Below are 17,984 nucleotides of genomic sequence, written 5' to 3' on the forward strand. Positions count from 1 at the left end.
GCATCAAGAGTAGCTTTCTCATTCTTGAAAGGGCATTCCATCCTTTCGGAGAAATAGACCGCAAATACTCTCTCCCTACCCCACGAAGACAGCCCATACTAACTATAAATCTTATCTACGAAAGAAAGTTTGCCACGGTTGTCCCCACACAACTGGCGCTGTAGAATGTCTCCTTCACTCCAACCTAATTTTACATTTTAATAAGAAACCAAGTCAATAAGCAAGATTTCCTCATCCCATTTTCCTTACCTATTTGGTTGACAGAGGAGAAGAAACGTTGCAGGGGATTCCACTGGTTTTGCTGATACGGTATTGCGAAACCAGGTGGGTCTTCGGAAATCATTATTTTCATTTGTCTTTTGCGTTTACTATTTATGTGGTAGACAATATTCATTATAGACTGGTTGGATGGACTATTGAATCTACCTTTGTAGTCTTTGCAAAGCGGCTGTAAATCTGCTTGACTGTAATTGAATTCATTCATTACAAGGGACCAAGATCTCAAAGTTTGAATGAAAACATGATTTTTTGATAAAATTAATGCCAATGCTTTATTGCATTGCCTTACATTGGTTAGTTTTGGGGAAACTGGGGCCTATGCGTAATTGGGGTTTTATATTTTGCTTCTGAGAGGTCACTAGTTCGATCCCCATTAAGTTATATCAATAAGATGAGATACGACGATTTGTAACGGCCAAAACGGTCTGTACATGATATCAGTTTGTGTTTTTAATTGCCTGGAGACTGTTTATATAAGTGCTAGATTCTGTAAGCGCTGCTTGATTATCTTGAATTAACAATTTTTTGTTCTTGGGTATCATGGCAGATTTCTATGTAATTCTCTCTTGTATGATTATATGATGGGCAGGTTAAGAGGAATGTGTTAGGCTAATTGAGCAAAACCTCTTTATCAGTTAGCCCAAGTGGTTCTTCATCTGGACCATGAACGTGCTGATGTTTTTGCCTTGCTCTGTTCTGAAGCATAGCTGTACTGATGGTTGTCTTCAGATGGGATTCCACTACAAGATTTGTTGTTGTGAACGTAGGTTGTTGTAGAACTTGCAGTTTAATATTGATTCTCAGATGGTGACCTGAAAATTGGGTTATTGGAAGGGCACAAGTATTGAAGAGAATGAAGAACCTTTATGGCAATAGACTGGAAACAGGGTATAGACTTTCAACCGAGTATTCTGTGAGAGAGTGTCAATCAGCGGTTATGTTGTGTCCTCTTTGGGGAATCTGGGAATGTGTGGTTCGAAAGACAAGGTATTTTTACAAGCCCGAGTGGTTGTAGGTAGGTCCGTATTACAAACTATGTTCTGCTGAAGTTAGATTTAGGAGAAACTTCTCGGTTTATTTGTTGGTCTTCAGAGCTGTGGCCTCAGGAAGGTGCTAAAAGGATATATGAAGGTTAGTACCACAGATTTATTTTGTATGCCTATTTCGTATGCTGGTATTTGAATCCAAGCGAAATCAAATTTACTGATTAGAGATGGGATTTGCAGAGAAAAGGACTAACGAAAACAAAGCAATTTCTTGAAAGACAAGAGCAAGATTAAAGGAACTTTTTTTGTGTCAGGGAAGAAAAATGGATCACCATGGAGCTGTTCATACTTCTTTACCATCAATTTCAGGACCTAGGAAGGAGAAGAAAAAACAGGTAAAAGATGAACTGGATCGGCACCGCCAAGCAGAGAAGAAAAGGCGGCGTCTTGAAAAGGCTCTAGCAACATCTGCTGCTATCTGCTCTGAAATACGAAAGAAGAAGCAAAAAGAGAAAGAGGAGCAGCAACGGCTTGATGAAGAGGTAGCTGCAATTGCAGAGGCTGTAGCACTTCATGTTCTTGCGGATGAAGATTCTGAGGAGGCATCAGAAGTTGTTTTACATACAAATGAAAAGACTGGCCTTTTGCAGAATCCGTATGTAGGGTATTTTCCAGAGACTGTGATGGCAGCTGATGGTAATATTCAGTTTTATATGGGAAGGCAGAATAATGACTTACTTTACCAGAATACTCTAAAATGTTGTGGAGACAAAAGTTGTAGAGGTTTTGAGAGGAGGGAGGAAATTTTGGGTTCAAAGGCAACACAGTGGCAGCTTACTGATTGGAACATGCCTCATCATAGACCAGTTGATAGAGGAAATAAGAGTACGGAATGGAATAAAAGAGAATTTGTGGCTGCACATAGATGGAGTCAATTAGAAAATATTTGCTTGGTCAATCAGACAAGAATAGAATGTGATGAGAAAGAAAGAACTGCAGAAGTGTCAACAGATTTGGCTGCCCCTCAAGCGGTTGCGACCCTTCCTATTGCCAAGGAGGCACATGCTGAAGCTAAGGTTGTGAGAATGGCAGCAGAAGCAGCTATTTCCAGTATTCTGGATAGAAATTGCTTAGCGCAAAAATCTGATATACCTGACAAGGTTTGTTACCTTTGCTTCAATAATTTCCCTTCTGTTAATTTACAAAAGTCATATGAAATTCATCGTTTATTATGTGTGATAAATATTTTGTGATATCCCTGGTTATTTTCCCTACTAATCTTCCTGCTGTATTTGAGAAATGTGTTTTAGCTGGATCTGCTTGATAGTTTATGTTTGTGTGTTGGTAGGCAGAACTACAGGCTTACACAAACTGAAATGTGTTATTAGCAGATTTCAAACAATTCTCATTTTTACTGCCCTGCACAGATATGTATTTTTGAACCAAACTCTTGGTCAGCGCTCCAGGGAAAATAGACAGCAATCACCACCTTCAGCAATGATGATCTGAAATGTGTTGATAGCAGATTTCAGATAATTCTCATATTTAAATGTCCATATTCAGGTTTGAACAGCATATAGGTCCAAAATGACATTCAATCTCAGACTGGTAACACATCAATCATAAATTTTTAGGTAAGTTGCACACAGAAATTGACTATCTGGGCAGTATATCTGCTGTCTCAGATCATACATTTATAAGAGTTGTCCACAACTACAAGCGAATTTATACTGTCTCGTGATCTCTCGTTTGTGAAACAAATTAAATCTTAATTGAACATTACAACTCAGATTACTGCCCGCCACAGATATATATTCTTGAACCAAAATCTCAGTTAGCGTTCCAGGCCAAATAGACGGCAATCACCACCTTCAGCAATGTGGCAATCACTTTTGATGTTGCCTTGACTTGACCAACTGGGGTGAATATCATTTAAGTCTCTGCTGGTTCTAATGCAGTAGATCCTGTTGATTATGCGATGATTCCCTTAAGGTTGTTAGGTCCAACATCTTTCTTCTCCCAGCTCACAGACAAGTATGGATTTGCTCTACACATTACAATGGAAGATGAGAAATATTGCTCTTGGTCAAGTAATCAAACAGCCTAGCCCCCTCTTGAATAAATGGTTTTCAATAATTTCTTGCAAATCTTGGGCAATGAAACCTGAATTTCAATCAATATTATCGTTTAGTGCATCTGCAACCCTTGTGTACTATTTGCCAAATTGAGGTGAGGGTTTTCGTCTTAGCCTCAGATATTACAGTTAAGGGGTTTCATTCTCAATTGCATGAACGCTAGATTCAAATCAATAGGTGAATATAATCAAAAGGATCAACTGCAGTTGCAATCATAGCTTCCTTGGTTAGGACTCATGGGCCCAATTTTCGGTGCCTAAGTTTGAAATTGCTTCTAGTATTATTTTAATATTTATTTATTTGTTATGTATGTATAGGTGTATAATGTATTTATATATTTGATCAGTATTTATTTGTTATATTCTAGTGAGTGTTAAGAAAGACTTTTCAATATTAATTGCTGTTGGAAAAAGGGGAAATGACATACATTTAAATTTTATCACTTAGGGGGCAACATTGGGACTGGTTATTGTATGCTTTACTAGTCTAGTCTAGAAATATATTTGACATCCTTAATTTAGACTTCAAATGTTGAAAAATGTCTTGTTAGAATATGTCTAAGTTACTGGTTCGTTGACAAGGGGCCCCAGGTACAAGTCTCGTGTGAACTTGGTTTGGATTCACACTCGGTTTGGTCGTGGGGTCAGTTAGGGCACACAAAACACCAGTGGGTTCATCCAGAATGAACTTGGATGAACACAATGAATCTCGATTGGTTATCTTTGATATTGCCATGGACTCGGGGATTTTTTTACTTTCTTCATTACATTTTGTTGGGAAATGGACATAGCTTGTGATTTGAGTGATTGCAAAATCGCCAATACTCCAAATTAGAGATTGAGACCTTACCTTCCCACTGCTCAACAACTCTGTTCTAACAATGGGTAGGGCATTTATTATTGATGAAATTTATTACAATATATATTAGTAAATTTAACTTCAATTTTTTTTTAGTTTAAAACTTTAATATGGTCATGATGTTAATATGGTGAATTAGTTATGTGTTTAAAACAACTCTTAATAACTTTATCAAATCTGAAACATGTAATCAGAATATGCAACAACCATAGAAAGATAACCTTGCACAATAACACCAGATATGCTAACTAGAGAAATCCTTCATCAAAGGGAAAATTCCGGTGGGAATGATGCCCACAAGATGATGTACTATTGTAGAAAGTTCCTTGTGAAAGGTGTTAGGAGTCAAATAAAACACAATCAGTACATATGAGTCCCTGTTGGGAGACTTTGAATCCCTTGTAGGAGATTCCAACCCTATTAGGAGTTGTGCCAACCCTTGAAAGGAGGACAACTAAACCCACTGTTCAAATAGCCTCAGACTGTCTTCACTAAACAATCTTTAGGATAACATATCCAAGTTCTTGAACTGACTAAACAACAACTCCTTTGCCAATATAGTTCCTTTGAAGTTCACAATACATCAACAACATCAATCTCTGCTCTGATCATACATAATTCAGATCCAAAGCTCGCATAAGATAATAACCATTCACACTGGATCACATGGACATTTTACCACAAGGAAACAAACTTTCCTTTATACCAAGTCTTAATAATTAATTGAGTCAGCCTTGAGGCTTTCTAAATTTACAATGAATAACATAGGACCACATTAAGATATTACATTTACTCATTATGTTACAAATAACAATTCCCATAACGATATTAGCAAATGTCGGCTTCTTGGGAACAATATGCTGAATAAACTTCACAACTCATTACAGAATGAACATTTGATTCCGCCATGTTAACCAAAGCATCCTAAACATGTGTTTTACCATATTCCAAGCCCGCTGAACGATCTTCAACCTCAGTGAAAAGATACAACACAAATACTAGAAACTCGTTCTAAGAGCAGTCTCCACAAAATCTTTTGTAACTCTCGCAAATCTTCATATCTCTTTCTGCGAACATAGACATAGCATTAGAACACATTCCTGAATACTCTTCTAAGTGTGCATAACATAAATCTCTGACCAGAACCTTGCTAAATGAACCTTCCTCAACAACATTGGTTGAACTGTCCAAAAAATTGATACGTTGACATCAATGACAAACACTCTCATGAATGCAACTTATAAGTACTCAATCATCTCTCTAACATACTGACAAACTCCCCCATATAGCAACATCAAGCATTCATGCTTAACAAAATGCCGATGGTTGGAAGCCAGATAGTAAATAGCTTCTGCAAAACTAAAAGTAAATACATCATAACAATTACATCTTCCTCTTCCCACTCTATTGAGAAAGAAGGGAGAGGTAGAACTAGAGGGTCTGGTCCTAGAAGCTTATGTTGGGTGTGGCTGTGCCTCCTTGCTCGATATCTTTGATGATACACGTAGCTCGTCCTCCGTCCTAGATGTACGTCCTCTTGGTACTAGCAATGACTCCTTATCCTCCACAATGGCATCTAATGTGAAACCAAATCTAGCCCCCTCCTCCTCCATAGCTTGTATCTCCAAATCAGTGATGTCATCCTCTGTATACAATCAAGGATGGACCTGTGACGTCCAATCACAGTAAGGATCTATATTGTCCAAATTAATTGGATCAATTGCTGCTTGTTATGTGTTTCTTATGTGCAATTGAAGATTATATCGCACAAATACAAGGTCATTTAAGCATTTCTGGGCTAATTGTTTTCTCTTCTTTGTGTGGATAGCCTCAAATAAGCTCCAATTGTACTCATAATGGGATGAACTTACAAGGCTGGCATAATATTTTGAGGTCAAATTTATTTCGATGCGGCTTATTTTCACCCCAACTTTGCCACCAAGCATCTACAAAATAAAATATTGAAAAGTAAGAAAGCAAAGAGAAGAGAAAACATTATTTATCAATTACTTTAGCCCTCAAAATGCAAATGGCAAATGTCTTACGTGGGGTTTAAGTACCTCTTCCTCTCTTTTCTAGCTTTGAAGAGAATAATTTACCCTTTGCTTCCACATAGTTTTGGAGTTCAACCACAACAAGGTCTTTCTCCTCAACCTCAGGTATCGTTCTCTGTATGCATATAGTGAGGCCCTCCATGACCTCTCCATTTCGATTTAGATAAGAATCATTAAACCTAAAATAGGGGTTGAGGAAGTACCCTATTGAATAAATGGGTTGGTGGAGTTGATTGATCCACCTATCAATAATTCTTCAAATGAGATCAAATTTAAGTCTATCTCTTGTGTAGTAATTTTTTATAGCTCCTTGGCCCTATCCATGGCCTCATAAAGATACCCCATTGGGTTTGATCTCCATCTACCAAGCATAGAAATTTAACCAGGGGCTTAGATACCTACAATTGAAAAATACAAATTACAAAAAGATTAATTAATGAAGTTTGTAAGTTACAAATTAATAATGAGAGACTCGAATCAAGAATAATTAGAAATTCATGTTTTGGAGTTACCTTCACAATCTCTGCAACCCTTTATGCAAAATGGTTGTCGAAGACTATGGTCATGACAACTTCTCCTTTAACTTTTTTTGAACAAGGTGAGTCTAGCCATGGTTGACTCACAAATTTTTGTTTTAAAGAAGCCAATGCTCCAATAATGCTTTGCATTATCAAGAAAATCATTGAAAACTTTGTGACATCAAATCTCTCCGAATCTTTGTCATGAGTGTGCTCTCTCATCAAATTTAGAACCCAAGGGTGAGTGTAGATATATATTTGTTATTTGCCTTGCATCTTCAACAAATGGAGTCACCCACCAAGATTTCCTATGTTTTCCAAAAGAAGGTCAAGGACATGTGCTGCACAAGGTGTCCAAAAACGTGGGATGCCTTTCTTGGAGGATTCTACTTGCTGGTACATATCATGTTCCATTATCTGTGATGATTTGCACCGCATTCTCTCTCACTTCCATGATAAGGTTTTCCAACATTAATACCAATGTTTTTGCATTTAACACCTTATTGGAGGCATCAACCAATTTCAAAAACACCACATTGTCCTTGCAAGCAACCATACTTAAATAATGATGTGGTCTTTTTCCATCTGTCCACCCATTAGAATGAATGGTGCAGCCAAATTGTCTCCATTCTTTTTTTGGGTCCTCCACCACGTCTTTTGCTTTGGTCCTTCATAGGCATACCTCCATGTCTCATCTCTAACACCTTTAGGACATGTGCCTATAAATCTAGATGGGCATGTTTCTAGTGGCCAATCTTTCACTGAATCTGCCATGCTGAATGAATAGTTAATTGCTGACCTACACATAGTAAGTGAAAAGATCAAATAAGTATTTAGTTAAACATTAGGCAAACTAATTTAGATTAGTTTCAATATTTTTGGACATCATACAAAGTTTAAAAAATAAAAAAGTACTAATAGGTTTTGATTTAAAAGAAAAAACAGAGATTCTTAAAAAAATAGTGAAAGATTGAATAGAACTTGTCAAAAATTGTGTTAAAAGTCGTTCCAATGATTCAAAATCATTTATGACTATTTCAGAATGATTTTGTATTCATTTAGATACAACAAAAAATAAATAGAATGTTTTAAAAAACCATAGAAAAAAATAGAAAAACCTACACGGGAATGTGATTTTTCTTCAAAAACCTATTGAGCTAATTGATTACAATTAGGTATCAAGGGCTTGGAAGCCTATGTTCTCCCCTCATAGCCAAGTAGCCAAACTAAGAACAAAAAAGTAAAATTGAGATTGCCTTTTTTTTACTTTATCAGTTTATGCTTAGCCACGACCGAGTCTTTCATATAGACTTGTTGAGTTTTCCAGGAAAACTTGACAATTACTCGGCGAGTTAAAGTTTGAAAAATTGGCAGAGCAAAAATACATAGTTTTTAAAACTCGGGTACTTTGTGAGTCTGCCAACTAGGGTTTCTAACCAAATAAGTTACAATTGTGGAACTTACTTTCTTGGTTCCCAATTAGTTGCTTGTGTTAGAAATAGGGAATATTGAGAGTGGGGGGATGAATCAATATTCTACAAACTTTAGCCCAAAACTGGATATTATTAATTGCCTAATTACTTGCATATGAAAGCAAACTAATTATACTGAATAGTAAACATAACCATGCAATAAGAGAACTCATAACACCATATTTTGTTAACTAGGGAAACCTTGGCCAAGGGAAAACTCCAGTGGGGATGGTACCCACAAAATGATCTACTAATCAAAAGTATCTGGTTAAAGATATTGATCCTGTTAGGAGTCTATTACATGCATATAGTGTCTCGGTCCTTGTTAGAAGCCTCAACCCTATTAGGAGTTGGTACATATACATATACAAAATGATGTACAAGTTGAGCCCACTGCCTAAACATGTAACTTAAAATGCAGTTCCTTGATACAAAAAAATAGATACAATAACCTCTTGCTTGCTGCTGATATCTTCAATATCTGATATGTCATTTTCTGTTCTTCACAAGACTTGCTATCCTCTGATCAAACATCATAATTCGCATCACATAAAGTTTGCATAGTCTTCGTTAGAAACGCACTTTATTTCGCATATTGTAATCTGCCTTTATACCTTTGTAATTCACAAAACATTGTCCAGTCGGTCTTCAAGCTTTCACATGCTTGGCTAAATACAAAATTAACTCTTGCTCTTTTAGGGTTAACATCTAGGATGTCGTCCCTAATTAATCAAGTAATTATTTTGTAAACAAAATAATTCCTCAACTCATAATTATTCATTTTTTGTTATGCTCTGTTACTGTCTGTATACTGCAATTGGTAAAACTGTCATATCTTCTTCTGTACTGACTGTACTGACTCGCGCACTTACACACGTCATCTTAATCCTCTGTATAGTTTGTACCTAACTGCGCACCTGCCAATAATGCTTTTGTCATCCATACATATCAAATCTGTATCTGCTCTGCTAGATAACTTAACTGACACTTCGACAATTTTCAAGTTTAATTGTAGAATCTTCATCTTCAAGATCTTCCTTCTTAATACTAGATATATGTTGCCATAAATGACAACTCCAACTTATCTACTTAGACAAATTGCCAACAACTTGGTCAAGCAAGAAGCAGGATTCTACAACTTTCTCAATTGCTGAATCAGAATCTATTGTAGCATCCGCATGTTGTACTTTGGTATTATGAATGAAACAAACCTTGACAGATATAGGTGCTGCTTTTGATGAGCCAATTTTGATCATGTGTGATAATACCAACACTATAAGCATGTCCAAGAATTCAGTACGACATTGCAAAACAAACATTTTTTATTGAATGCCATTTTATTAGAAGAAAAGGTAATTGACGGTGAAGTGAAGCTTGAATATGTGACTATAAAGGAGAAGATGGTAGACATATTCACAAAACCTTTGTGCAAGGATAATTTTGAGTATTCTAGGGGGAAGCTGGCTACTCTGCCCCTTCTTAGTGTTTACTAAATGTACTAGTTGTGTGCATTGGTCTGGTTATTTGTGCGCTTATTTCTCTCTAGATTAGTGCTTGACAACTTCCTCTCAAGCGGAGCAGAGTGAGTTAGTAGGGGAGTATTTGGTCCTTTTTCATTGTTGTCGAAGGGGGAGAAAGTTGAAAACAACAAACTTTGATGATCATATCCTTTGTAGCTGTTTTATTTGTTATTGATTAATGTGTTGGCAATTTGGCTAAGGTAATATATTAGGGTTGTCATTTATGGCAACATATTGTCTGCTTCAAGATGGCATAATTTTTGGTGAAGTCTAGAGGCATAATATTAAGAAAATTCTAAGTACATATTAGTGTAACAAGCTTCAGAAGACTTATTTTGTTTAAGCGAGCTTTGTTGGAGGCACATGATTTTTTGCGCACTTGAAGGCAGATAGTATGGACATAAAATAATATGTCTCAGACCACTAAAGGAAATATGAAGATTTGTATGAGTTATCAAGGATTTATCAGTACCAACCTAACAGGTTAATAGGGCAGAACCGAGTAACAGGCAGTATAATGGCTTTTTGGTTAAGGAATTGTTTTAGTCTACCAAAATAATTACTTAACAATGTTGGGATGACATCCTAAATGTTAACCCACATGTGGCAAAAAATTATTTAAAAGATTTAGCAAAGTATCAAGTAGCAAGGCTGACAAGACTAAGATATTGGGTATAAAGGCATAACATTTTGCTTAGCAAAGTGTGGCATTGTATTATAATGATATAATGTTTGAATGCGCACTTTATGTGATTGGTTTATATGCAAAATTGATGATAGTACAGAGAAGAACAATTGTATGAACAATTTTGAAGGAGCTACAAAGTTAGATCAAATATTGAAGATATCAACACTATATAAGGTTTTTGTATCTATCTGTATTGATAGCATTGTATAGTTGTATACACATGTTTGAGCAATGGACTCATCTTGCACTCTTTTGTATTGTAATAACAACTCCTAACAAGGTTGAGGCTTCTAACAAGGCCTAGTCCTCTAACTAGGATAGATACACTATATTGATGTAAGAGACTCTTAGTAGGGTCAATATCTTTCACAAGATACTTTTGATTACTGGATCATTTTGTGGGTATTATCCCCACCGGGGTTTTCCCTTGGTCAAGGTTTCCCTAGTTTACAAATAATGGTATTATGAGTTGTATTGTGTTATGCTTATGTTTACTTTTCAGTTTGATCATTTATGCAAGCCATAGTTGGGCAAAAGTTTGTGGAACATTGATTCCCTGCCCCCCTCTTAGTATTCCCTATTTCTAACAGAATGTTGCCATCAATGATAAAGGGGGAGATTGTTAGAAGGTGAACTTGATGCTATTCATGTTGCTGTCATTAATGGTTGTCATTGGTGTGTATTGGTTGATGTGTACTGACAATTTGTGTGTATTAGTATAAGTTCTCATCGAAATATGTGCTTTAGATGGTTATTCTTATCCTTTTTAGTGGTGGTTCTATTTTGTGTGCAATATAGGTTGGATCGTCTATTTGGGGTCAATCCCATTTGTAGCATGTTCATTTGTGTTTCAATCCTAGTAACTATTGTGTAACATGTTTATCTTATCCATTGGAACTGAAAGCTTTGGACAAGGTGTTGCGTGTTGGAATGCGAGGAGTGTTTTATTGATCAAGGTGGTCCACATCTCATTCCTTACCATTGTGGAAATGTCTTGATGTGACCTATTTCAAATCTCTTATGGCCAACATGGTTGATGATATCAAGCAACATAAGAAGAGCGAGGATTTTAGTTGTTTGTGTGGCTTGTATGTGAAGTGATTATGAATTTGTTTACAAGAGATCTGTGTATTGTTGATCATGTGTGTGGATGCATCGGTAGAAAATTGATATATATATTTTTGAATTGTAGTGTATTGGTGACAGTTGTCTTAGTGGTGATTTCAATCTCTTCTCACGTTTTTTGGTAGTGAGCCTATATTTGTATTGGAAGTGACCCTGTTTGTCTTGGTAGTTAACCATATTCATATAAAAGGATAGGTAACTCATCAAGCATTGAGCTGACCAACAATGAGCCAATTTGCAGTGAGTCGTTGTAAAAATTAATTTTAAATTACCTTAACTGGTGTCACCCTAACAAGTGCTCATTTCCTGACAATTAGCTTCTCTGTGGTTTTTTCTAGTTTGGGTTTCCATGTAAATCTTGGTGTTACTGTGTTGGTGTTTTTGTACTTTTATGTTTAAATCTATTGTGAATGTTTAATGTGCTTAACTGATGGATCAGAAATCGTTACTGTCGTTACTTAAGTGTTTATTGATAGAGCAAAAGTTTTATAAAGTGTGTGGAAATAACTGATTTACCTCCTCTATCAGTTATTCAGCCTGTTCAACAGTTGTATGGTTCTAGACAACAAGGTTGCTGCTTGTGTTGAAACATATTGATATGATGGGCATGGTGTACATAGACTTGAAACCTAAGAACATGCTGGTTCGAGATGATAGTCGGCCACATCATGTTCTTAAAAGATGGGCTTCTTATACCATTATGATGGAAGTGTTGTATTGGGTGAGGATCTAGGCAATGGAGGCAAACTTATGTAGGTAATCATTGACATGGCAGGGTAACTAGCATGTAACACATCAATGTTGGGTGTAAACTGTGAATGCACTTGTTTATATCTTTGATCTAAGTCCATGTAACGCATTATAGATAATTATTTCAAGGAAGCATGGTCAAAGAGGCCATGGGTAAGTTCCTTGTGTATTTTTAGTTATGTTTCTTTTACACCAATTGTTGATAAAAAAGAGAAGTAAGTTAGATGCAAAGAACAAAACATATGCGTTTGCTGGCTTTGGTGAACACTCAAAAGCATATGGGTACTAAATGTCTCTACAAAACAACTTGTGGTTGAATGCAATGATTCTGATCTGTGGCTGATTTGGCCAGCCCAAAATTAAATAAATAGTAAATCACAATTAATAATATTCAACCTTTATTAATTATTTTAATTTATTATTTCTTAATTTTGGGCTTCTGAAATTTCCTCAGCTTAACTCAACAAGTTTATTTGCAGAAAATAGAAAACACCTGACACAGTATATTCAGATTTGAACTTACTCAGACAACTAAAAACAAACTATGCTTATAACCAGATATCACTTACATTTTACTCAGGATTTCACATCTTCAATAATTGGTGATTGAATCATACAACAGAGACATGAAATCAGAGAGGATAATAGACTCCCAATGCTATTTGTCAAGACCTTACAGATGTGAGGTTTGCAGTCCCTTCAATCTGACAGTTCCCAATGGTAAACTCTATTTACTGCTTACTAGAAAGGAAATGTAGATTAAACAGCTCGCCTTATGTAGGGCTTCTTAAACTTGAAATGAAGTCAATGCAATATCTCTGCCCAGAGAACTCTACCCAAACCTTCAGTCCTGTGCACACCCTTGCTTTGCTGGTGTCGATTGACACACAGTGAAGGAAGATCAGATGATCACTTCTAGGTCAGCCTTTATTACTCACATAAATTTGCCTCACTATAGTCTCTGCCTTGAAATATCTTTCTAGGGGTTCTGTCCTAGACAGCTCCATGTGCTTCTACAGCAATTGCCATAAACAGCCTTAGCAACACTAATAGCAGGGATTTCGTGCTACCCTAGGACTCATTTCAGGTTTTTATCCGGAAAGGAAAATGTGAATTATGCAGGGATTAATCAAAACTTGCATGCCTCATTCAACCGTCACCAATATGTGCGAGCTGGCCATTGAGAATAAACAAGCCCAAGGATAGAGGCTGACATATGAGATTGGTTGGTCTTTAAGGCATTTTATATAAAAAATAATGCAACAAGTTGGTACAAGGCTGATTTTTATTAAAATGAATAATATTTCATTTAATAATAATTTTGATTTATTATTTATTTAATTTTGGTCTGGCCAACCTGGGCACAAATCAGGATCATTACATCGAGCGAAACTGTGGTTATTAGAGGTGGTCGTAGATGAGATGATTTTATTCTTTGCTAAGGCTATAGATAGACACCTTTTGGTTTTTATTGAAGGAGTTCTACAGTTGAAGTTAAAGATAAATTATTGTTGGGAATGTTAGAGGACTCAAGTTACATGGGGCGATGATGATGACGATGTGATTATTATTCTTCACAACAAAAATAGGAGATCCAACAATGAACCCCCAAGTTGTATCATACCATGATGAAAAATGTTAGGAAGATGAATTGTTGAAGGTAATGAACTTGTAAAATATATTATTGGGAAAACAAATGGTGGAAGATGCTGGAAAGGTACATTTTTCTCCTATTTTTGTTGTTTGGTAGGTGTTTATGTTGAGAAAGGAAAGAAAGGACTGAAATTTCTAGCAAATGTGGCTGATGTATTGAGAGTAGCTAAGTTTTGATTTGGGTTTGGGGACAGATTCGGGTTCGTGGGTTCGGGATTCTTTTTTCCCATTTGGGTTCGTGGGTGGGTTCACGAGTATATATATACAAAAAAAAAAAATATAAACTTGCATAGTTGCAAAACTAAGTCATTTCATAGTATGAATATATGTTGCTTGATCATTGACCAGTGCCAAATGTCAAAGATTAACATGAAATACTCACTTATTGATCTATGTTCATGATTGTAAAAAAAAATCATAGATTGAATTACTAAATTGCATTAAAAAAAATTTTAAAAACATTCTTTTAAGTTGTTTTCTTTTACATTTTGGACCCTACTTGTGGGTCCTCCTAGGTCTGCCGTGGGCATGCTCGGGTTCGCCTAGGTTTGTGGCGGGTCCAGGTAGGGTCCGGAGTTTGGGCTGTGGGTTTGCGGACCTAGGTGAACCCATAGTCTAAAATCCAGACCCCGCTTGGACCCACAATGGATCCGAATGCGAATCCAAACCCGTGCGAACCCGAACCCGAATCCAGGTGGCAAGGTTCGAACTCGGTAACATAGGAGAGTAGCCTTTGTGGTTTCATTTCATTAGTATGAGCGTGGGCTTGGACCTAGGGGGTTGTAATGTTCCCCAATGGCACTTTAATCTTCCCTAGAATCCCCAAATAAGGCATGGATGATGTTGGAAATGTAGTTTTCAACTTAACTCCCTGATTTAGATCCTGCAACTTGGTTAGTTTAAAAGATAACTAAGCATTCAACAATGTTACAAATGGAATTCTACTTTACTAGTATAATACTTAGAGTGTAAACGAGATTAATTTATAGTTCTACCCAAACAACCCATTGTCATTTTGGAGCACTAGTTGGGAGAGCATAGAAGGCACCTTGAGCCGTTCCACCCAGCCCAAGAGCATAGAAAAAGATAATCGTTATCTGTACTCCCAACCCCACTTTGGGCGTCTCTATTGGAATGACTTCCTAGCTACTTGTATCCCTTCTTTGTAACTTATCTCCCCTCCATAATGGGATGACATATTGGTTGAAGGTTTTAAAGGAATCGTCTTCATCTTCATACATGCTTACTTCACTAGTAATTATGCATAAATTAGAATTAACAAAATATCTGCATATCCAATGAAGACAATTGACAAGATATGCAATGAATATCATATATATATATATATATGTATACTAAATACACACCCACCCACACATACACACTCCTGGGTAATATACCACACACACACACATATTTTGCTGATTACTGTTGTCATTTACTGCATTTGCAGCTTTGCAGATTGTTTTAGGTGCTGACACACCTTTTCTTGCCTTCATTTTCTTTTCTGTGTATTTGTTTGCCTATTCTTCCGTGCCCTTTGATCCAGAGGATATTTTCATTGAAATTTGAAGTATCTCCAAAACTCCAATAATCAATACCATGTTAAAGTTCTCGAAATTCTGAATCCAACGCAACTTGAACGGATGAAAAAGGAGTCCGTATGCTCAAGTTATGGCCAGTCAAAGGTTGGTCAAACGTTGGGTTAGAGGTCATCAGAAAGGTGAAATTTTGAACTCTCTAAAATTGGTCAAAGTTGGCACCAAATTGAAGGTCTCATCGAGAGCTTTTCGACGATGTTCGTTTCGTCGAAATCAGAGACCGGATGCAAAAGTTATGCTCAGTCAAAGTTAGTTGACCAAAAAGGTGGACCAATGACATGGCAATGTCTGGAAGGTACCATGTGGCACTTACGCGGCATCTGGTGGTAGTTCCACGTCAGGCGGGAAAGTTGTTTGAAAGTCTAACAAGAAAGTGGTTAGAAGGTGGCTGGTAGGGGTCGAACCCTTGACCGCTGGCCACCAAAAATAACTAGTAGCTGTTATGCTTAACAACCATGCACGACATTTGCTATTTAAGTTTTAACCGCCGGTAAACGTGGAAAAGGGGTCCGTCAGCGGGGTTGGAACCCTCGACTGGAGGACTGTTTAAAATGTTTTATTGCCATTGCGCCACTTGTGTGGCTTAAAACGTTTATAGCTTAATTTGTATTTAAGGATAACAAAACTGCCTGCCAACCTTTATTTTAAGGTTTTTAGTTATTTTGTTATTATTTTTAAGCCCAAAATTGATGTAAAGCCAAATTGCAAAAATGGCTAAAGGGTAATTCGAGAATGTAATCTGTTAAAAAGCCTATTATTGTATTTTTTTGTTTTAGCCTGTTCTAGGCTAATTTTATGTATAAATAAGGGGGTTAGGAGGCCTTTCAAAGCCATTCGGATCATTCAATTCATTGGAATTTTGAACGACCAAGTGCTAAGAAGGAGAGAAATTTCTGGAGGACATTTTTCAGTCACGTACATTGGAGCAGAGTAATGCTGTTGTACTTGAAGGGGTTGATATTGTAACACTTTGTACTTGATTTTGGAGTTAATTGAATTGGCCACCAGTTGGAGCAGGACTCGGAGACGTAATCCTAACAGGGTGAACTCCAATATCAAATTGTGTTGTGCCTCTAATCTCTCATATGTCAGTTTTATTATGTGTTGTTCTTTTCTGTATTTCAATTATGTTAATTGCTTCAGTAAAAGCATAAAATTAACTTTATTTAATTGGTTAGAATTCCTCAGTATCAATCCTAGATTCTTCTTCTTTGTAATTTCAATGGTTTTAAATACATAGCCATGCGTTTACTACTTGGATTGGGAAAATATATCTGATTGTTGGGATTAAGTCATAAAACTTGTAGATCCTAAATCAGATCAAGTTTGGTATCAGAGCCTGTTTTGTAGAGAAATTGCCGGTGGTGAATTTTAACTAGGTTGAAATTGAAGCAAGGAGAAGGTTCTCTTGAAGAGTTCAACCTAGAGATTGGGAAAAGAAGAAATTTTCCACAAGTCATGGCATCTGAACAAAATCTTTCCGAGTTTGATGCAGAAGCCTTCCGAAGAGCTTTTGTGGAGTTAAAAGCTTTGGTGGACATTCTTCTTCAAGAGAGGAATGAATGACAATTGAAAAAGGCGAACAAGGCTAGGAAGAAGGAAGAAGCTCAATCTTCGTTAAAAGATGACAAAGGCAAAGGACTAGGAGGTGGTAGTGACCCTCCCGAACCTCCATCCCCATCTTCTTCATCTTCTTCATCCTCTTCTTCTTCTTCTTCTAAGTTGTTTACTTATTCTAAAAAGAAGCATGTGAAGACACCCTTGTTAAATCTTGATGTGAAGTTTGATTTGCTTCTATATAATGGTGAATTGGATGCTGAAAAATTGGATAATTGGCTTAAGCAGATTGAAGTGTACTGCAGGGTACAAAATATTTTGGATGATTCTTCCAAAATCCAGCTAGCTACTCTCAGAATGGGAGGTACTGCATTAGTCTGGTGGGAGAGTAAGATCCAGGATGATCTTGCTACACACGGTAAAATCATTTCAGCTTGGTATGAATTTACTTATGCTTTGAAGAAACAATTTTATCCTTTGGGTCATATGCAACAAGTCATTATGGATTGGCAAAATTTAAAGCAAGGTAAAGGACAGTCTGTACAAGAGTATACACAGGTGTTTAGGAAGAAGGCATAAACTCTTGAAATTCCTCTTTACATGCAGATACTTTATTAAAGTATATAGGTGGAATGCATTCATATTTAAAGCATACAATATTGATGTTTAGTCCTAACTTTGATGATGTGTTCAAGCAACCCATATTGAAGTAGGTGGAGGAAACACAAGTTTTAGTTCAAAGAAGGAATTTGTTCCTCCTGAAGGACACAAGAAGGGCAAGAAAGCAG

At 36.6% G+C, this 17,984-nt stretch overlaps 1 protein-coding gene across 11 annotated transcripts in view; it reads left to right on the top strand.

Moving 5' to 3' along the window:
- Positions 1-233: 233 nt before the first annotated feature.
- Positions 234-17,984, top strand: part of LOC149577133 (uncharacterized) — a 29,877-nt gene continuing 12,126 nt past the window's right edge. Inside the window, exons 1-3 of one of the 11 annotated variants that reach the window (XM_089822339.1) lie at positions 234-768; positions 869-1,410; positions 1,506-2,425. In XM_089822339.1, the coding sequence (XP_089678465.1) occupies positions 1,589-2,425 (837 nt within the window). In that variant the 5' untranslated portion in view covers positions 234-768; positions 869-1,410; positions 1,506-1,588. Of the gene's footprint in view, positions 1,411-1,505; positions 2,426-2,692; positions 3,616-17,984 lie in introns of those variants that run through there. The other 10 variants (XM_089822282.1, XM_089822299.1, XM_089822357.1 and 7 more) reach the window with 10 other exon arrangements.

Source organism: Cupressus sempervirens, chromosome 1, assembly GCF_028749045.1.
Source record: "Cupressus sempervirens isolate cs-2001-9-10 chromosome 1, ASM2874904v1, whole genome shotgun sequence".
Classification (NCBI taxonomy): domain Eukaryota; kingdom Viridiplantae; phylum Streptophyta; class Pinopsida; order Cupressales; family Cupressaceae; genus Cupressus; species Cupressus sempervirens.